Consider the following 20,324-nt stretch of genomic DNA (forward strand, 5'->3'; position numbering starts at 1 on the left):
TCACAGAGCTAACACAGCAGCTTCTCGTTTGGAAGTATCAGTCAACCAATGTCTAGTTTACGGTACCTACTAAGTCCCCTACACAGATGGAGGAGATGCCTACATGTCTGGCAGTTTAGAGTCCATCCGGTTCTCATGTGGGGCTAGTGAAGTGCAGGAACTTTGTTTGCCCATCTCTGTGAGCAAAGAATGCCCAGCTACACACACACACACACACACACACACACACACACCATTATGTTAACACCCATGTTTTAGTTCTGAGAAGGTTCCAAGGTTGTCCACTCAGAACATCAGGGGAATTAAGATGAGAGAAGGAAACAAGGTATTTGAGTTCCTTCATTGGTGGGGCAGGGTCCTCTTTGCAAAGGTCAGTTTAGGCCCTGGGAATAACACTGCCCTTTCCCCAGCTCTCCTCCACTCCTGGTGCCCTGCACCCCCTACCCCCCTACCCCCCTGGGGCGGAGGCAGCTTTGGCCTTTGTGGTTCACATCCGACCTCCTGGCAGGAATTGTAGTTAACACTTAAATCTTGAAAAATAAGCAAAAGTGGAGGAGGGGACAGGTCCAGATACAGAAGAGAAAGGAAAGTCAGAAGTGAGTGAGGCAGGGAAGGGAACACAGGCAGTACCAGGGCAGGCTGCAGGAGACACAAGAAGGGAGAAGATGCTTCTGCTGCTACTCCTGGGGGCTGCCGCAAGCAGATGTCTGCATGATGAGGCACAGAAGTCTGTGAGCCTTCTCAGGCCCCCTTTCTCCCAACTTTCCTCAAACTTCCGCTCTTCCTCCCTCACTCTCCCTGGCTCTCATGATCCTCAACCCCTCCGAATCCAAACCTGCTATATAAGAGACCCTGTGTCAGATGGAGCTGGGGATCCTGAGGGAGATGGGATGAGTGGGGAAGCCCAAGCCCTGGCCGCGGTGAGAGAGGCTGCTCAGCAACTACAGGGTGTCCTAGCAGGTAAGTGGGCGAACAGAGGAGTCGGGAGGGGTGAGGAACAGAAGGATCTGAAGCGGACGGCCTCCACAGAAAAGGAACTGAAACTCTAAGATACTGAGGTAAAATGGACCTCTTGTCTTATTAAGTGCTTCCAGTGCAAGGACCCCTGCTTCTGAGCCGAGACCCTGCACAGTACTGCCATGCTGTCTGGGGAGACCCAGACACCCCAAACTACCACAGGTGAGTTCATATCATTGTGAGTGTATACAATTCCTCTTCAGGGGTACCCAGTCTCCAGCTCACCTGCAGATATTCATTCTTGGCAGGTGTAGCCTCTTGAATCCAGGGTACAAAGGAGAGAGTTGCCTGGGTGCAAAAGTAAGAGCAATTTCTCAAATTTGGGGATCTGAAGATCTTCAGCCTGCCTAGACCTCTGCAAGACTACCAGCATTGCAATTACCAAATGTGCTCCCTAACAATACAGCCCTGAACCCCCCTCTCCCCCTGAATTTATTAAGTAGGAGATTGGTGGTGGGGATGCTAGAGCTCCCTATTCTAGCCAGCTGCCTCAATGACACTAAGGCAGACTAAAGATAGAAACTCTCCACCCCTCACTCCTAGTACCTAGTTTCCTATGGTCCTATCCTTCCAGCCCATCTACTATCCTTGACACCACATTTCACTCCCTGCCAGATCCCTGAAGCCCATCTCCGCGGTTATGCCTTGTGGCCAGAGCAGGGTCCCCTGCAACCAGTCCAGCCAGATGGGCCTGGGGTCCAAAACACGGATTTTCTCCTGTATGTGCGGGTTGCCCACACTTCCCAGTGCCACCGAGAGGTGAGGTTCCAATCAAATCCCTTTTCCCTACTCTGCTTCTCTGAATCTTAAATATGAGGGGTAAGGACATAAAGCAGTTTTTATTAAATTGTGTTTATTTGAGGTAACTTGGGGCATGTTGATGAAGTTTGGATGGGGATTAAAAACCCTCTCTTCCATTCCTTGGTACCATTGGACCTTCATTTCCAGGAAGATTTCTCCTGTGTTATCTTACTTCTCTCCTTTCCTCCCCTGCGTTGTCCTCACCCATCCACAGCCCTCTCTCATTGCCTATGCTGCCTGTTGCCAGCTGGACTCAGAAGACAGGCCCCTTGCTGGTACCATTGTCTACTGTGCCCAGCATCTCACCAGCCCCAGCCTCAGCCACAGTGACATTGTCATGGTGACTGCTGCATAATGACAGGTTGGGGGAGGTGGGGAAGGTCATGCAGCTTTTCCACATGAAGTGGAGGAAACTACTAAATATGGAACAGGAGATGCCTCAGGTTCTAAGTGCTGGGGCAGAGGGGCTGTGGAGTGGCTGGGCAATCCTGCTGCAGACCCAGTCTCCCTCACTCTGCTGCCTCTGTCCATAGGCCACACTACATGAATTGCTCCATACCCTGGGTTTCTCTGGACAGCTCTTCAAGAAGTGGCGGGATTGCCCCTCAGGACCCAGCGGTAAATGAGAGGAATGAGGAAGAGGTCTTCCCACGATGTTGACTGGAGGGAATCACTGCTATCTCCTGAACTTCTTCCTTCCAACTCTACCTCCCCCTTCCTAAGTTTTCCTCTCCTCCCATTGCCTCTTCCCCTTTCTCTGTTCAGTTCGAGAGAACTGTTCTACAAGGCAACAGGTGACAAGGCGAGATGAGTGGGGACAGCTGCTTCTCACCACCCCAACTGTTAGCCACAGCCTGGCCAAACACTTGGGAGTGCTAGGAGTTTCCCTGGGTGCCCCCTTGGAAGAAGAGGTAAGAATAAGAACAGCCTAGGGTGTTGGAAGGAAGAAGCAGTAGCCAGGTGGCAACCAGCTACCTCCTCCAATAGGGCCCTTTGTCTTCACACTGGGAGGCCCGACTACTCCAAGGCTCTATAATGACTGCTACCTTTGACGGTGCCCAGCGTGCTCGACTAGACCCAATCACTCTTGCTGCCTTCAAAGACTCAGGCTGGTACCAAGTCAATCACAGTGCTGCAGAGGAGCTGTTGTGGGGCCAGGGTGAGAAATAAGGGAAAAATACAGAAGGGCACACATGGCCGGTCAGCTTGGGGAGAGTGAGAGGCTGGACACGATTATCTACAGCTTAAGGTGGAAGGGAAGTTGTAAGCACAACCAGCACTGAGGGATGTCTGGGTCTTTATTTGTCCTGAGGGCTCTTTCTTGTCCTCTCATGCAGGATCTGGCCTGGAATTTGGCCTGGTGACCACATGTGGTACTGGCTCCTCAGACTTCTTCTGTACTGGCAGGTGTGTGTGCTGAGTCACTGAGGGACTATGCGGCTGTCAGTGATCCTAGTGTCACTCTATCATCCCTTCCCTACAGTGGACTGGGCTGCCACTACCTGCACCTGGACAAGGGAAGCTGCTCCTCAGACCCTGTGCTGGAAGGCTGCCGCATGTACAAGCCCTTGGCCAACCGAGTAAGTAGACTAGAAAACAGAGTGAAACTGAGTGGGCCTGGCGAGGAGTCAAGTTCTAAGACATCGATATAGACACTATTTTACCTTCTGCCCTGCTCTTCAGAGTGAATGCTGGAAGAAGGAAAATGGACTCCCACCTGGGGCAGCGAATCCCCATGGGGAGATCTACCATTCCCAGAGTCGGTGCTTCCTTGCCAACCTCACATCACAACTGCTCCCTGGGGACAAGGCCAGGTTTCCCTCTCAGATCCCACACCTGCAGGAAGCAGAGCTCGCTGGCCACTGCTACTTACATCAATGCACAGAGAGGGGAGCCTATAAGGTGCAGGTGGAGGGGTCCCCCTGGGCCTCATGCCCTCCAGGAGAGGCTATTCAGGTGGGTGTTATAGGTGAGGAAGCTGTAGCACCCTTGCAAAAAGAAGTTTGGAAATGCTTATACAGTGGTCCTACCCAATCTGTTTTATGTTCATTTTTTTACTAAGTACCCACAGAGCCCATGACTTTGACATAGACTTTACATTTTCCCTAGAAGGAAGGTTTGAGCAGGTAACTGAGGCTCTAACTATACCCTGCTACGTTTCCTTGTAGATACCCAGGTACCATGGTCTTCTCTTCTGTCCCCGAGGTCGGCTGTGTCAGACTAATGAAGGTACAGATTCTGCTGTTACTACCCCACCTATGAGTCTTTCAACCCAAGACCTGTTATTCAGGCTGTCTTTAGGATTAGCTGGACCCCCAGGCCATTCCCTGGGGAAGGAAGAACGAGAAGAGTTGACTGAAGCAATTCTACAGGCTCTGGTGAACAGAGGCACTAGCAGGTAAAGGGACAGTTTAGGCTGAGGATTTTTACTATGTGCCAGGGAGAATGCTAAGTCCTTTACTTCACAACTGTCCTCTGAGACTTTCTGTTCATCCCACTCCTAAGCCTGCATATTTCGTAAGACTATCTTCCAGTATACCTCCATTAAGAGACCCAAATGTCCATTTAGGTGCTACTTCCACAGCCCTTCAATTACCACTAGCCTGGTATTCACTGTACATATATGGAAGTCTCCTGGTTGCCAAGGACCTTCAGTTAGTATGCTGCACAGGGCTCTGACCCTGACTCTCCAGAAGAAGCCTCTAGAAGTATATTATGGAGGAGCCAACTTTACCACAGAAAACAGCAAGTAATATTCCAAGTAGTTTTCTTTTTCAAATTCCTAGATTCTAGATATTTGAAATTGCACTTACTAAGCAGTTACTCATTTCAGAAAACAAGGATCCCTGACCAACATTACCTCAAGCCTATCATTATGGGACACTTCTCCACTCATGAGTGGAGTCCCCCCAACTCTAGGAAATAGGGGTCCTAGCCCCCTTCCTTTCTTATGTAGTACCTAGGCATCATGTCTAGCTACCTAAACACCAGTCTAACCCTTCCCTTAAGCCACTTCCCTCACTGCCAGGTTAAATCTCCTTCCAACAATCTAAGTTGCTGATGAGTTGGAATTTTGTCTTATTCCTACTTTCAGATTCTATAGTCACTCTGATTTCCTGTTTAGCTCACTGTTTGGATGAAACAGGGTTTTATGAGCTCTGTGTATTATAAAGGTAAAGCCCTTCACCTCATTGGCCTAGCCATTACTCCAAGCCAACTGTTACTTCTATGTTCCCAGGTTGCTGGTTACCTCGGGCCATAATGCCTCCATGACCCATCTAGGTCTGTCCACAGGGGTCTGCCTAACACTGCTTATCCTGGTGGGTGCACTGGGAACCGTGGCCTATCAGAAACGAGCTACTCTTCAGGTGGGCCCATCTGCCCCTTACCATTCACCAGAGGTCCAAAACACAAGGGGCTTAGCTGGAGGAATAAGGGAGGTGTGATATTACTAAAAGCATGATGGGGCAGGACACAAATTATTTCAAGACAACTGAGTGGGCCCTGGCTGGTATGGCTCATGGACTGAGTGTCAGCCTGTGAACCCAGGGCTCGCTGGTTGATTCCCAGTTGGAGCATGTGACTGGGTTGCAGGCCAAGTCCCTGATTGGGGGGCATGTGAGAGGCAGCCACAAATTGATGTTTCTCTCCCTCTCTTTTCCTTCCCCTCTCTCTAAAAATAAATAAATAAAATATAAAAATAAAATTAAATTAAAAAGACAGCTGGATGGGAAGTCAATCTACTATCTACCCTTAAGTTCTACTTTTCTCCCAGCCAGGGTATATTCCTGAGTTGCAGGCCAGAACCCCCAGCAACCGTACATTGATGTCTGATGTCTCTCTCTCTCTCTCTTCTTTCTTTCTATCTATCTATCTATCTCCCTCCCTTCCCTCTCTAAAAATAAATAAATAAAATCTTAAAAAAAAAAAAAAGTTCTACTTTTCTCAACATACCTCTTTTCATACTGGGTTTGCAATGGAAAAAAAAAAGGTAGACTTATCATTCTGAAGATTCTTTATTTTGATACAAAAAATAAACCCTTCTACCTCTAAAGAGTATCATTTGTTCTCATGTTGCTGTAGAGCAAGCTTACAGAATAAGAACATCTGCTAGCAGCTCCAAGGATATCACATATGCTTTTGAAAAAGTCATTGTTATTTGGCTTCAAACACACATCAGTGTGGAGGAAGGAGTAATTAATTATCTCCCTCTTCTAATTTTTCCATAATTTTACTGTATCATCACAGGAAAGCTAGTGGTCAGGATGTCACATAATTATGCCAGAATCTGCTAAAGGTGGTGAAACCAGCCATCTGAATCCAGCTAAATATAAAAACATGACCTTTTATTGCCCTTCTCTTCTGTTTATGGAGTAGGAGGGCTCTGCTTTATAACCCCATGGGCCAGTAGTAGGCTTGAGTAACAATGTGTAGGTGCCTTTTGGTTATAGTTACAAAAGAAGCCATTAAATTCTTGAGGGTTTGACATCTCTTCAGGCAGACTGCTGATCTGGATTTGCTTAGATTGAAAACATTCACACTAGGAGTCCAGCTAACACTGAAATAACCAGGCCTGTGGTGTTCAGCGACTTTAGTCAGCAGTTCAGGATACCATTCCCAGACCTTTAAGTGACAAACCTGAAGTTCTCACTGTCAAGTTGTGGCTTTGACTCCATCAGCTCTGGTTATCTTCTCTGATTTTAATGCCTATCAGTCTTTACCAGCTGTAGCAGCCACTGCTTGGTAAAACTTTGCCACAAAGTCTGGCTCATTGATCTCCAGCTGCCTGACAAATTCATTGCGTTCCTCCTCAGCCCAACCTCGAAACCACTGATCCCAAAGACGTAGCTGGCACTCAAAGATACAAGGTGGCCGGTTTCCTCCAGACACACTAAGCTGCTCCAGACCTTCTAGCAATGGCTGTAATTTTCCTGGTACTGCTTTAGCTACCAGGTCCTGTAGGAAACGTTCACGCTGAGGACCTGACCAACTGGCAAACCAGTGAAGAATACACTTCATTTCCTGGGAAGTGATGTAAGACATTGGGGGAGGGGAAGAGTTAGTAAAATTGTCTGGCACCGAGGGTAAAGGTGACGGGAAGGACAGTTGCATTGATGATGAAGATGAGTCCAGTGGCATCCTGAAACATAAAAGCACGGTTATATACTCTTTAGACAAAGCAACCAAAATACAACTTCCCAACAAGAAATCTTATCACAATCAGCATCTATAATGACTTTTCACCAATACAATTTACAATAATTAGGTTATTATCAAACTACTTTAGAGAAGTCATCCAAGAATAATTTTATTTTATACTTGCCAACCTTCTTTTTCAAACCAATTTCCCTCCCCAACCACTGTTTCCCTCCATCATTCTTTTTTTTTTAATATTTTATTTATTTTTAGAGAGGGAAAAGGAGGGAGAAAGAGAAACACTGAAACATTGCTTGGTTCCCTCTCACATGTCCCCAACTGAGGACCTGGCCCACAACCCAGGCATATGCCCTGGCTGGGAACTGAACCAGCAACCTTCTGGTTCACAGGCTGGCACTCAACTCACTGAGCCACACCAGCACCAGCCAGGGCATCATTCTTATTTAAAAAAAAAAATCTAAAAATAACTTTTTTCAAGTGACCAAAAATTTTTGACTAACCATGACAGTCTCCTCTGTTTATTAGACTTTGGTGATTAAAAACAAGCAGCCTTATACTGAACAGTGAAAATGCCAAGGGTGAGGGTAGCTTACACTTTTACTGTAGGATAAATATATGTTTTTTTTTTTTAAATTGTGCATTCTACTAATGTAAACTCTTTACATTAGTATATACCATGGCTGCTATTTTTTTTTTTTTAGATTTTATTTATTTTTTAGGGAGGGAAGGGAGGGAGGGAGAGGGAGAGAGAGAGAGAGAGAGAGAGAGAGAGAGAGAGAGAGAGAGAGAGAGGAGAGAGAGACATCAATGTGCGGTTGCTGGGAGTTATGGCCTGCAACCCAGGAATGTACCCCGGCTGGGAATCGAACCTGGGACACTTTGGTTCCCAGCCCGCGCTCAATCCACTGAGCTACGCCAGCCAGGGCTGATAAATATATGTTTTCAAATAACATCTCTCCCTTTGGCCATATCAGTTCAGATCATCCATATATACATTTTAAAATCACTTCTTCACTTCTCCAAGATCTATCATCATCTATATCTGGCCATTTTTCCAAAATGACATCAATGATGTAACCTGTAAAGCCTCCTTGAATGATGATTTCATCTTCCAGTTACTGAGGCACTACAGAATTTTTTAGCAAAAAAATCTTTGTGCTTCTTTTTAAGATCAATTTCAAAAGTTGCAAGGCCACATACTCTCATTTTAAAATTTTCATCTGAGGATATATTTACTGATTTGGGCAGGGGGTGGGGAGAAGAGAGAGAAAAAGAACACTGATATGAGTAAGAAACATCAATTAGTTGTCTCCTCAAGCGCCTGAACTGCAAATCAAACCTGCAGCCTTTTGGTATATGGATGACCCTTCACCAAGTAAGCCACCCAGCCAGAGCAAGGCCACATACTCTTATATAGTTCTTCTTTGCTCTGGGAATTTTGGCTATCATAACTTTTTTGGGCAATCATCTTCTTTTTTGTTGTTTGACCACTTCTACATCTCTTTTGTTTTTCCTTTTCTTCCTCTTCTGCTGTTCCTTTACCCTCAATAATTCCAGCTTATCCAATACATTTTTCATTTCTGCTTCCTCTTCTGCTGTTCCTTTACTCTCAATAATTCCAGCTTATCCAATACATTACTCATTTTCTCCTGCCTATTTCTATGTTCCAGGTTGAGTAAAGAAAAAAATGATTAATGTTGGTCCATCTTATCTTCCCTAAGTGAAAAAAGGTACCCGTTTTTTAACCAAGTATATACAACTGGTCAGGGAAGGCCCAATGCTAACCATTCCAGAGCCATCAACAGTGGAGGAGAAAAAATACATCACATATAATGAGTCTCCTTTGCAACATACACATAGCTTCTAAAATATGCCAACAGCCCTGGCTAGTGTGGCTTAGTGGATTGAGCACTGGCCTGCAAATTGAAACATCATTGGTTCAATTCCCAGACAGAGCACATGCCTGGGTTACAGGGCAGGTCCCCAGTTGCGGGCATGAGAGAGGCAACTGATCCATGTATCTCTCACATACTGATGTTTCTCTCCCTCTTTCTCCCTCCCTTCCCTTCTCTCTAAAAGTAAGTAAATAAAGTCTTTAAAAAAATAAGCCAAGAAATTGATAACATCCATTGCTTCTTCATATTTCCTGTAAATCACTAGGAAGAAGGGCAGAAGTGATGGGCCCTGAATCAAAATAAGATAACACAGAAAACCAAAAGGATAGTCACGTGTTTATACAAGACTGAAAGAAAGCAGAGTTGGTTTGGTGGCTTACGGATCTAACAGATCTAACAAGTGTTACACTGCTGCAGATGTATAACAATTCACGTGTTTCAACTGTTTTCCCGAATGTTCAACACAATGCCTACTGATGCCCTATCACTGATGTGCATCACTAATGCAACTATGAGGTCGGCCAACCTGAATAGTTTTCAAGGACCACAGTTTGAATCTCTAACAATAAAAACCTTAAACTACTACTGTATATAAGCTATTGTACTGTTTGTGCCAAATGGATTATTTTTAAAGAGAAAGGGACCTCTAAGCAATTAACATCAGTTCTGTACCAACGAGCCCTGCAAGGCTGTCTTTTTTTCCGTGGCCCTGCAAGAAGCAATTTCTCCTAAAAGAACTGTATTCCCTTATTCGGGGAAGTGAATTTTTCCCGAGTCTCCCGATATGACTTCCACTGCAAACTCAAGTTCACTAGTCATGAATTAGTTCAGTCTGAGTCCGAAGGCACGCCACTGCCACTTTCCCACCTTGGAGGCCCACAAGCCCGGCATTTCGAGGTCCCAAAGAAAAACGTAGCCTTAGATGGGAGTGGCGGGGATTAAGAGGACGGGAGGCAAGATCTGTTTCCGTAGAAGAAATTTGCTCCACGAGGGTGACCCGCAAACACCGAGTCTGACCCAGCCCAGACAAGGACTTCTACGCCGCTTACCTCCCCTTTCCTCTCACAGGGAACCGAGAGACCATCACAAGAGTACTTGGGCTCCATCTACCGCCACTGCTTCCATGTTTCCTGAAAACCCTAAGCAAGGCCAACCAGGCAGCCCACGCACTTCCGGTCCCGGACCAGCCCCAAACACCCAAGCGCCCCAGCGTTTCGGCGTTAGGTCCGGAGAGAGCCGAATAACTCCGATCTTGGTTATGCCAGAGTCGAGGGCTTCCGAATACATTCGATTCAAAGCCTCGGTAAAACGAAGATAACCGAGCTCTGAAAGAGGGATGAGGGAGGGGGGAAGCGTCTGACAGGATGGAAAGAACCGATTGGTGCCGATGTGGAGACGGAAACACCCGAGCAGTTCCGGAGGAACTCGGGGAGTTCTGAGTGGTAATCGAGGGGTGGATTATGGCAGTGGGCGGAGTCAGATCGGTACGTTCGAAGGGCGTTAGCGGAAATTACCGAAGATGCCCGAAGCCTTCGGGACGGACCCGAGTACCTCACGCAAGATGGCGGAGCTGGAGGAGGTGACTCTGGACGGGAAGCCTCTTCAGGCGCTGCGGGTGACCGACCTGAAGGCCGCACTAGAGCAGCGAGGCCTAGCCAAGAGCGGGCAGAAGAGTGCCCTGGTCAAGCGGCTCAAAGGGGTGAGGAGACGGCCTTGCCGGAGTGTCGGAGGGGAGCGGACCCGGTAGAGACGAGTCTCTGCTGCGGCGCAGGCGCAGTGTCCGGGCTCGGCGCGAGCTGGCTCAGGCCGCCAGCGCGAGCCTCCGGAGCCGTGCGCACGGAGGTTGGCGAGGCTCGCGCTGGTATCGAGATAGCGCCAGTTCCCGCCTTAACGGCAGCAGCGCGAGCACAAAATGGGAGGGTGCGCGCTACTCTCCCAGAGTGTCTTAAGCTCCTTCCTTCTTTCCCCACCCCCTCCTTGTTTGTGTCTGTGGTTTCGGCGCATGCGCTGCAGAAGGAGTTAAATCCCACTACTACCGCCGGTGTTGCCGGCCTGAGCGGGGGGGGGGGGCTGGTTGGGCTGGGTGGGAGTTTAGGGGTATAGTTGCTGGGAGAGGTTGATGGGGTTGGTATCGATATCCAGAAAAATAAGATTGGGGTAGGGTAAAAATGTCTGTCTGATTACATTAGGAGCTGTGATGAAGAGAATCCTTAATTTGAAGGGATATGGTTATAGAGGGGTGTATAATTTATAGGGCATCCACAGCAATTTGGGTAGATTAGAGTTTGATGACTATTGGTGAGAGAGGTGAGGCAGGTTGGTATATATGTTGAGGGTTTTGAATCGGTTTGAGTAGGTTAGGGTAGGATAGTCATGAGGTGGATGTATGGATTGGTGTGTATGGGATTGGTGTAAACGGAGGGAAGATGATGTCTTGGTTTTAAGTGGGGTGAATTAGGATATGTGGTGGGTAGTACAGCTTAGGGCTGGGTTGGCTCAAGGGTTGAGTTGGCAGATTGTTGCTTTATACATAAACTGACAATTTCATGGGGAGGGTCATTAAGTCAGACCACAGTTTACAGGTTCTCATTTTGTTCTGTAGTCTCTTCTTTAAATTTAGTAAATCTAGGTGCCACTCTTTTGGAAAGAATCTTAAGTAGATCTGGTCCTGGGTAACTAAATGTAGTCCTGGTTAACTGTTTGACCAAGTAATTCAATCAGACCAAAACCAGCAGCCCCATGGTTTCATGTATTTGGAGCTGGTTTGAGTATTTGAATTTTACCTGCAGTGTCAGGTTTAGAAGGGGCACTAGTCAGAAGTCCAAAAGACTATAGAGGTTGTATTGTAGTACTGACTCGGTCACTGTCACTGATTTCGTTAGGTCACTGATTGTCTCATGTGCCTGCATTTTATCTCTGTACATTTGGGAGCAGTAACCATGGCTACCTTTAAGGGTCTTCTGAAGATAAATGAGAACAGTATTAGTAAACGGCTTTTAGGTCCCTGGAAAGAGTACAGTTTAAGTGTTTATGGGTAGTTGTTGCATTTAATGAAGAGATTGGGGGAGGGGTGGCCTTTTTCCACCTGATTTCTGACTTTTTGCCCTTCTTTACACCAGGCTCTAATGCTAGAAAATTTACAGAAACACTCAACACCCCATGCTGCATTTCAGCCAAATTCCCAGGTAAGAAAGAAGGTTCATTAGAGGGGGTAGGCTCTTTGGATACACAGACACATGGAAAGACATGACATATACTTGATCCTTGATTTCTTACCAACATTTCTTAAGTTCCCTGGGTCAGAAGTGTTCTTATACCAGGAAAGTTGAATTCTAATAAAAGAATTCAAGAACAGAATCAGAATCTTGTTAATAACCAAGATCAGAGCAGAATTAAACAACATAGAGACTAAAAGCACAATTCTAAGGATCAGTAAATCCAGGAGCTGGTTCTTTGAAAAGAGAAGAGCTATTAGTTCATTTCTAATACATACTTGAAATGGTGTATGCAGAAAGATGTGGCTCCAACTTAAGTGTTGTACAGGGATCTGAAGCCATTTATTTGCCACTGATTTGGGGGATGTAGTAGTCTTTGAATGTGGAAATAAAGTAGACAGTCACTAGGCAATGTAGGAAAATACTTGCTGAGGAACTCTCGTATTGACTTAGATTTTTCAAGAATTTGGTCCTTTGGAAATCATCCACCATTAAAAGTGCTAATACTCACCATGCAGTTACTCCTAAACGTAATTAGTTGCTCTGTTACTTAAGGCAAAATAATTCACCTTTGAGGCCTTGGTTTCTTCAGTTTCCCTATGTGTAATATAAGAGGTTGGACCAGATCCATAGTTTTATACCTGCTCTGCTCAGGTTTTGTGAAGCTGCTTTTGGCATCTTCCTAGGAAATACACCTTTTTCCCAAGTGAGCAAGGGTTCACACTCCGCTCTTAAACTAGATCAGATGATCTATTTCTGTCTGCTTTGTATATTGAGTTTTTGCATAAGACTTTAGAAGTAATCATTTTACAGTTTTCTTTTAAAATAAAAAACCGTAAAAACTAAAATTTTAGCACTATTTTAAACTGCATAATCTCTTAAGATTTTTTTCAGTTTTAAAATTCCCTCATTGTAGTGTATCATGCATTTAAAGGAAAAATCCAGATCTTTGTTAATGCAGTAGTGTGCAGCTCAAGTCCCAAGATACTGTGGAAAAATAAGAGAGCCTTCCTCCTACCTTGTTATCACCTCATTAAATTGTATCTTAATCCAGCCAGTTTACATAGGTTTAGTTAAGTACTTTAATAAGCATTAGAAACTGTGTAAGTTAATCAGTTTATGATTATATTCCTTTTGCATTTTAGTCTTTGAAGCTTTGCTTTTATTGACATAGGATTTTTTTTTTACATAGGATTTTTTACAAGATTTTATTTATTTACTTATTTTCAGAGAGGGTAAAGGAAGGAGAAAGAGAGAGAAACATCAGTGTGTGGTTGCCTCTAACGAGCCCTGGGGACCTACCTGGGCCTGCAACCCGGGCATGTGCCCTAGGCTGGGAATTGAACCAGCAACTCTTTGGTTTGCAGGCTGGTGCTAAATCCACTGAGCCACACCAGCCAGAGCTATCATAGCACTTTTGCAACAAATATATGTATTCTCTAATACATGAATTCACACTTCATCAATGTCCATTGAGTACCAAGAAACTATTTCTACTTTAGGTGAAAGCGAACATTTACCATACTTATGAAAGATAACTAGTAATATAGAAAGTATGTAGACTTTTTTTCCTTTTTCTGGAGTTCTAATAGGACTTGCCCAACAAGAATGTTCTCAGGAGGAAGATTTGTGAAGAGAAAGCTGAAGGACAAAAGATTGATGTGGGGGTCTGTGTTGCAAAAAAAAAAAAAAGCGGGGAGGATGAAGCCTTTGGATTTTGAATATTGTTACCACAGATTTCTTATCACCCAAAGAAAATGGAGTTAGAACTCTGTCTAAAAGTTGAATGGACATCCTTTTTTTAATTTCTTGCTTTCATACTTTTAAGTACTATTCTTGCATTTTAAAGATGTTTGTCAAAATGTTGCCTGGATAGGTTGAGATTGGTCTTCTGTTAGCAACAAAAAATGAACTAGAATTTTTTCGTTTCATTTCTTGATGTTACTATCATAAGAAAAATTTAGATTTTCCTTTTAAAAGGTTTTATTTATTTATTTCTAGAGAAGGGAAGAGAGGGAGAAAGGGAGAAAAAATCAGTGTGAGAGAGAAACATGGATCAGTTGCCTCAACCGGGGACAAACCCAAAACCCAGGCATGGACCCTGACCAGGAATCGAACCAATGACCTTTTGCTTTGTAGAACAACACACCAGTCAGAGCTAGATTGTTTTTAGATAATATTTTTTATTATCTAAAAATTTAGATTAAAAGATGTAGTTTTACAGGAATTTATTTCTTTTATGTTATTTATGCATCATTCTTTGGATGGGAACTGAATATTAAAATTAAAAAATTACATGAAGTTCCGCACTTTGCCATCTTTTGTGGATCACAGGGCTATTTATTTTGGTCCTCAGCATAAAAGTAGCTTAAAAAAGGGCCATCTAACATTTTAATCATCTTTCTTGAGTCCAGTAAGGGGTAAGACCTTTGGACCATGGAATGTTTTTCCTTGCATTTTCCTAATTTGCCTTCCTAGACTTTCCTTTTCCATGTCCTGTACACAGATTGGCGAGGAAATGAGCCAGAACAGTTTCATAAAGCAGTATCTGGAAAAGCAGCAGGAGCTACTTAGGCAGCGTCTGGAACGTGAAGCTCGAGAAGCTGCAGAACTTGAAGGTAAGCCCAGAACTGTCACTTCTTACAAGGAGTTCTTCATTCTTATTCCTGTAACCGAGTAGATCGGCCTGTTTAGGCAATTCCAGGAATAAGTCAGTCTGAGACTAACTACTTATTTGTTTTGGTAGTTTATGGAGCCAAGAACGTTACTATTTACTTTTTGTCAGGGCAGAAGACACTTAATTTGACTATCTTATTAGAAGAGGATTCCTGCCACCAGGAAGAGTTATAAGTAAATTAAGCCACTCTTTAGATGAGGTAGAGCTTAATCCTAGGGAGTTTTTCTCTATGTACAGCGCTCTTTTTAGTAAATACTCTGTATCCGAGACTTTGCCTGACCTCCTTCACTCCTACATATTCCCACATGCTGAGCCCTTCACTCCCTCCCTGCCCCGACCCAATCTGTACTTTGCAGAAGCTTCAGCTGAGTCGGAGGACGAGATGATCCATCCTGAGGGAGTGGCTTCCCTGCTGCCTCCTGACTTTCAGAGCAGCCTGGAGAGACCAGAGCTGGAGCTCAGCAGACATTCGCCCAGTACGTATCTCCCTCCCCACTGCGCTGTTTTGTCAATCCTGCGTAGTTGGTGGGGGGAGGTAGTTACACCTCCTTTCCTGCTAAGCCTCCGTTAGTTAAAGTCCCAGGGAAACTGTGACTTGATATTTGACATGTTTTTTATGGAAACTATGTCCTTTTTGAAGTCTGCTTTCACCACTATGTTGTGTTAACCTCTCAGAGTGTTTTATGAAGCAGTTTGATTTTTCTTTTCCTCTGTACCTTTTCAACCTCTTCTGCCTCTGAATTTAGCAACAGTCACAACTTTTTTTCACCTCTTTACCAATTATGTATGAGGTGCGCATCCCATCACCCCCAAGAGGGCATTTACTACAGTTTTTTAATTCATAATTTTTATTGAGCATCTGTTTATGCCAGGCATGTGCTAGGCACCAGGAATATATTAAAGAAAGAGCGAAGTCTCTGCCCTAATGAAACATATAGTCTAGTGAGGAAATGGACATTAAACAAATTATGACATAATTAATTACAATTGTGCTATGTGCTATGAAAGTCAGTGCAGAGCATTATGTGACCCAGTATGTGGACTAGGTTCAGCAAGATTAAATTTTTCACATTATTAGGCAACCAGTTTTGCACAATATCTCATGCAAAAGTATAAATGCAGCCTTTGTCAGGAAATACTTATCTAAGTATCCTTTCAGAAGAACATGTGCATAAGACTTGTGTACAATAAATAGCTATATTTTTATAAAGTTTTTATAGGGAAAGAGAGGGAGAGAAACATTGATTGGTTTCCTGTTGCATGTACCCCAACCAGGGACCAAACCCACTACCTAGGCATGTGCGGGAATTGAACAAGCGAATCAGTTTATAGGACAGTACTCGACCAACTGAGCCACACTGGTCAGGGCAGATAACTATATTGAACCAATGCATAAATTAACAAGTTTTTGATTGATTTTTTTTAAAAAGATTTTATTTATTTATCTTTGGAAAGAGGGGTAGGGAAGGAGAAAGAGAGCTAGAAGAACATTGATGTGTGGTTGCCTGTCATGAGCCCCCCACTGGGGACCTGGCCTGCAACGCAGGCATGTGCCCTAGACTGCCAATCCAGCTGGCAACCACACATCAGGCCCACGCTCAATCCACTAAGTTATGCCAGCCAGGGCTGAATCATTAATGTTAGTGGTCATGGTTAGTTGCTGGCTCTTCTGATTGATACAGAATTTCTTCTTTTTTTTTTTTTTTTTTTAAAGATTTTATTTATTTATTTTTAGAGAGGGAAGGGAGGGGGAGAGAGAGAGAGAAAAACATCAATGTGCAGTTGCTGGGGACCATGGCCGGCAACCCAGGCATGTGCCCTGACTGGGAATCGAACATGCGATGCTTTGGTTCGCAGCCCGCGCTCAGTCCACTGAGCTGTGCCAGCCAGGTAGAATTTCTTCTTGAAAATAGGTTTTTAGGAGGTGTTTAATGGTTGGAGAGAAACACACTCTTTTAGAGACTTTCTTCTCAAATATAAAAGTGGCAGACCCTCAATTGATTCATTTAGCTCTTAGCACTCTTTTTTCCCTGATCGTAAAGCCAGGAGTAGGGGGGAAACTCTTATAAATTAGTTGTCAGTATTTCTTCTCAAATAAAAACCACTCAAAGTATTTATTGATTTCTGCTATGTACATATCTCCATACTAGAGTGTATGGGGAGTTAGCACATTTGTAAAAATCTCTTTAGGGAGAGAGAAGACAATTGCACATAAAACTAATAGTAGAAGACGGTATTTTTTTTAAAGATTTTATTTATTTATTTTTAGAGAGAGGGGAAGGGAGGGACAAAGAGAAGGTGAGAAACATATAAAGTCCTCTTGTAGTTCTGTTCTTCTGGGACTTGACATTTTTTTAAGTCCTCTTACTGTTCTGTTGATCAACTCAATTTATGAATGACTAACTGAAAGAATAGTTTTTCAGTATGTTTAATCATGATCCTGGGTTTATATTTCAGCAGCCTCCTATCTATGTGCTATAGACAATCCCAAATAGGAAGGAGTTGGTTTATAAAATCCTCCCTGACTCTCCTCCTTGCCTTCCTGTCTATCACTTTCTTCAGATTTTCTTAGGTATTGGGAGTCAGTACCCACCCTCTAATAGTCAGAGGTTGTCTGGAGTCCCTTTTAGATCATGACTGGGTATACAAATATCATATGTTAACTTTTTTCAAAAAGAGCCCAATCTAGGAAAATTAGGAGGGAAAAAAATGCCAAAACATTTAAAAATGAGTGTTTAGAATACAGGTTCTTTAACAAAGGAGTAGCCCCAAGGGATCTTAGCGAGGCTTTTGCTTACAGAACATGTAGTGCTTATTACCTTTTCTCATATTAAATCTGGATGCTGAGATGCTAGAGAAATGCTAGATAATGTTTAACGTAGACAGCCACCATGACTCAGATTTAGGTTTGGCATCATTGCCAGGTCTCCATTCTTTTAATTCCTGTATCTTATTCAAACCCAGATACCCTTTGGCTACAGGGTTTGCTGTTATCTTTTATTTTTTAAGGCTTTATCTATTTTTTTAGAGAGAGGGGAGGGGGGAGAAAGACAGGGAAAGAAACACCAATCAGTTGCCTCTCACACACTCCCAGTTGGGGATGTGGCCTGCAACCTTGGCATGTGCTCTGACTGGGAGTCAGACCTACAACCTTTTAGTTCACAGGCCAACACTCAGTCTACTGAGCCACGCCAGCCAGGGCTTGCTGTGATCTTTAGCTACCTTACTGGGGTCCTGTAAATCCCCTCTAGAGATTTGTCTTCTAGGGTGAAGACCCTACTCTCCAATATGGTTTTTCCATTTTTCAGTTGAATACGTTATACATTGTCTAGCAGCTAGTAGCCAGCCACCTTGTCCCTTGTCCTGAAGGCATCTGGCTTTGGAATCTTGGAAATCTTAACATTTACCCTGACTTGCTTTTCAATTCCTAAAATAGATTCATTAACCCATCCCCACTGTTTGCTCCACCTTTTACTAAAGGTGCTCAGTTTCTACACATATTATTCACATCTGGCTTAGAACACTTATGTGGCCCTGTGCTCATAATGAAAAGATGGTACCTTTCCCAAAAGCTTGTCTGCATCGTATCAGCTTTATACAAAGAACTAGAAAGAGATTCTTCATCTCTTATATTTTGTTTTTCTTACTAAGTAAGCTCTTGTTTCATATTGTCACATTTTTTTAAGGGGGGGGAGAGATAAATGTTCGTTTGTTCCATTTATTTATTCATTCATTGGTTGACTTTTTTAAATTGAATTTATTTGGGTGACATTGGTCAATAATAAAATTATAGATTTCAGGTGTACAATTCTGTAATACATCATCTGTATATTGTATTGTGTGTTCAGCACCCCAAGTCAAGTCTCCCTCTTTTGTTTATCGCCTCTTTACCCTCTCCTACCTTCCCCAACCCTCATTTCCCTGTGGTAATCGCTGTACTCTTGTCTGTCTAGGAGTTGTTTTGTTTTGTTTTTGTGGGGGGGAGTGGTTGGTATTTTTTTCCTTACCATTTACCTCCCTTGTATCCCACTGCCTGCAATCATCACACTGATGTTCATGTCCATTAGTCCTTTTGCCTCTTTCCTCACTCCCTCTACCTCGTAATCCCCATCCTGGAGCTGTCGCCTGCTGTCTATGAGTCTTTCTATTTTGCTTGTTAGTTCAGCTTGTTCATTAGATTCCACATATGAGTGAAATCACATGCATTGGTTGACTGTTATATGTACCCTGACCTTACCCACAACCTTGCTTTATTCAGACAACACTCCAGCCAGGTGAACTACCTCACCAGGGCTATTTATTGATTTCTTACAAGTTATTCTAAACTGTTTACTAAAAAAATATGGCCTGGTACTGTATATCTTAACCATACATCCTGTACACACACCTGTAGTACAAGTCTTTATTCACTAACCCAGATAAAAAATGGTGTATGTGCACAGATCCTGTTAGTTAAGTGATCATAGAGTAAAGTTTTACAAAATATGTGCAGTCTTCTAGTTCATTTTTATAACTTTCTTTTTTTAATTTACTGAAGCAAAGACTAGTTCATTTTAGATTGTTGAGATACAGAAATAAGAGGAGATCCTGGATCAGAGCTCACACCACCTGCTTTATTTACCACCATTTTATATACTATTATTGTAGAGCATAGCTTTGTGGATCGTTTAAACCTTTTGTACTGTATTAAAATGGAGCCCAATCTAGCTGGGTGTATATCTGGAATGTAATGTTCTTTAGGCTGTCTTCTATATACTGTGTTCTCATCAGTATTTGCATTGATGCTCTATTTAATGTTTTTTTTTTTAAGATTTTATTTATTTATTTCTTAGAGAGGGAAGGGAGGGAGAAAGAGAGAGAAACATCAATGTGCAGTTGCTGGGGACCATGGCCTGCAACCCAGGCATGTGCCCTGACTGGGAATCGAACCTGCAACACTTTGGTTCGCAGCCCGAGCTCAATCCATTGAGCTGTGCCAGCCAGGGCTCTATTTAATGTTTTAATACTTGTAGAAAACTTAGACATCTTCCAGCCCATTCCCTCCTTTTTCTCAAGTCAAGTCATTGTGACCAAGTTACCATGCTTTGTAAAATGTGAGAAGAAATTTTTCCAGTTTTACATGGAGTATTTGCAGTAACCTACACTAACAGTTTTCAAGCTTTCTTTTAGTAGAACTTATTTTCCCTTAAAAAAAAATCTCACCTTGAGTTCCATATATAAAACATAATTGAAAAGGACTCTTTCTGAAACCCTGTCCAGTTTGCTTCTAGTAATTTCTAAGTACTTTAAGGCCCTGAAAACTGTTTAAGTACTTACTTCATTAAGATTGTTATTTTACAAACTGGTACATTAATCATAATGTATTGGTCAAAACTAGTGGTAGCAATCCAAAAAAATAGTGAACATAGTGAAGTCTTGAGTTTTGATTCAGATTAAGAAAACATTTTATAGAAATAAGTGCATTTTGTATTTGTACATCTCTGCTAGACAGTTTTAATGCCCTGGTAGTTATTTTAATTTATTTGAGTTATTTGTAGTAAGTGAATTGGTTTTGATATACTA

At 43.3% G+C, this 20,324-nt stretch overlaps 3 protein-coding genes across 8 annotated transcripts in view; 2 read left to right on the forward strand and 1 right to left on the reverse strand.

Moving 5' to 3' along the window:
- Window positions 1–665: 665 nt before the first annotated feature.
- Window positions 666–5,362, forward strand: LMLN2 (leishmanolysin like peptidase 2). The gene is made up of 14 exons (XM_036015220.1): window positions 666–960; window positions 1,095–1,179; window positions 1,266–1,317; window positions 1,633–1,781; window positions 1,966–2,158; window positions 2,352–2,436; window positions 2,584–2,729; window positions 2,806–2,977; window positions 3,156–3,225; window positions 3,302–3,398; window positions 3,502–3,774; window positions 3,987–4,216; window positions 4,388–4,567; window positions 5,057–5,362. Exons 1-14 carry the CDS (start codon window positions 666–668, stop codon window positions 5,262–5,264), a joined length of 2,235 nt encoding a protein of 744 aa, XP_035871113.1. The 3' UTR covers window positions 5,265–5,362.
- Window positions 5,363–5,815: 453 nt separating this feature from the next.
- C1H14orf119 (chromosome 1 C14orf119 homolog) lies at window positions 5,816–10,073 on the reverse strand. Of its 2 annotated transcripts, none has more exons than XM_028505573.2 (2): window positions 9,920–10,073; window positions 5,816–6,958 (listed from the first exon to the last, which is right to left on the reverse strand). In XM_028505573.2, exons 1-2 carry the CDS (start codon window positions 9,952–9,954, stop codon window positions 6,529–6,531), a joined length of 465 nt encoding a protein of 154 aa, XP_028361374.1. In that variant the 5' UTR covers window positions 9,955–10,073; the 3' UTR covers window positions 5,816–6,528. The 2 variants fall into 2 exon arrangements, with proteins under 2 accessions (XP_028361374.1, XP_035886131.1); XM_036030238.1 differs by lacking the exon at window positions 9,920–10,073 and adding an exon at window positions 9,547–9,905.
- A 175-nt stretch (window positions 10,074–10,248) lies between these two features.
- ACIN1 (apoptotic chromatin condensation inducer 1) overlaps window positions 10,249–20,324 on the forward strand; it is a 30,684-nt gene continuing 20,608 nt past the window's right edge. For 3 of the 5 annotated variants that reach the window (XM_028505565.2, XM_028505566.2, XM_028505569.2), the window contains exons 1-4: window positions 10,249–10,569; window positions 11,990–12,055; window positions 14,592–14,703; window positions 15,119–15,238. In XM_028505565.2, coding sequence (XP_028361366.1) covers window positions 10,390–10,569; window positions 11,990–12,055; window positions 14,592–14,703; window positions 15,119–15,238 — 478 coding nt within the window. In that variant the 5' untranslated portion in view covers window positions 10,249–10,389. The remainder of the gene's footprint in view (window positions 10,570–11,989; window positions 12,056–14,591; window positions 14,704–15,118; window positions 15,239–20,324) is intronic. The other 2 variants (XM_028505568.2, XM_028505567.2) reach the window with 1 other exon arrangement.

This window comes from Phyllostomus discolor, chromosome 1, assembly GCF_004126475.2.
Source record: "Phyllostomus discolor isolate MPI-MPIP mPhyDis1 chromosome 1, mPhyDis1.pri.v3, whole genome shotgun sequence".
Lineage (NCBI taxonomy): Eukaryota > Metazoa > Chordata > Mammalia > Chiroptera > Phyllostomidae > Phyllostomus > Phyllostomus discolor.

What these genes read in the sequence shown, in the direction of transcription:
- LMLN2 (XM_036015220.1), top strand. Translation starts at nt 666, where the DNA reads ATGCTTCTGCTGCTACTCCTGGGGGCTGCCGCAAGCAGATGTCTGCAT. An exon ending in GACACCCCAAACTACCACAG is followed by an intron (nt 1,180 to 1,265) that starts GTGAGTTCATAT and finishes CATTCTTGGCAG; the next exon opens with GTGTAGCCTCTTGAATCCAG. An exon ending in CTCCAGGAGAGGCTATTCAG is followed by an intron (nt 3,775 to 3,986) that starts GTGGGTGTTATA and finishes GTTTCCTTGTAG; the next exon opens with ATACCCAGGTACCATGGTCT.
- C1H14orf119 (XM_028505573.2), bottom strand. Translation starts at nt 9,954, where the DNA reads ATGGTCTCTCGGTTCCCTGTGAGAGGAAAGGGGAG. An exon ending in CCTGTGAGAGGAAAGGGGAG is followed by an intron (nt 6,959 to 9,919) that starts GTAAGCGGCGTA and finishes TTTATGTTTCAG; the next exon opens with GATGCCACTGGACTCATCTT.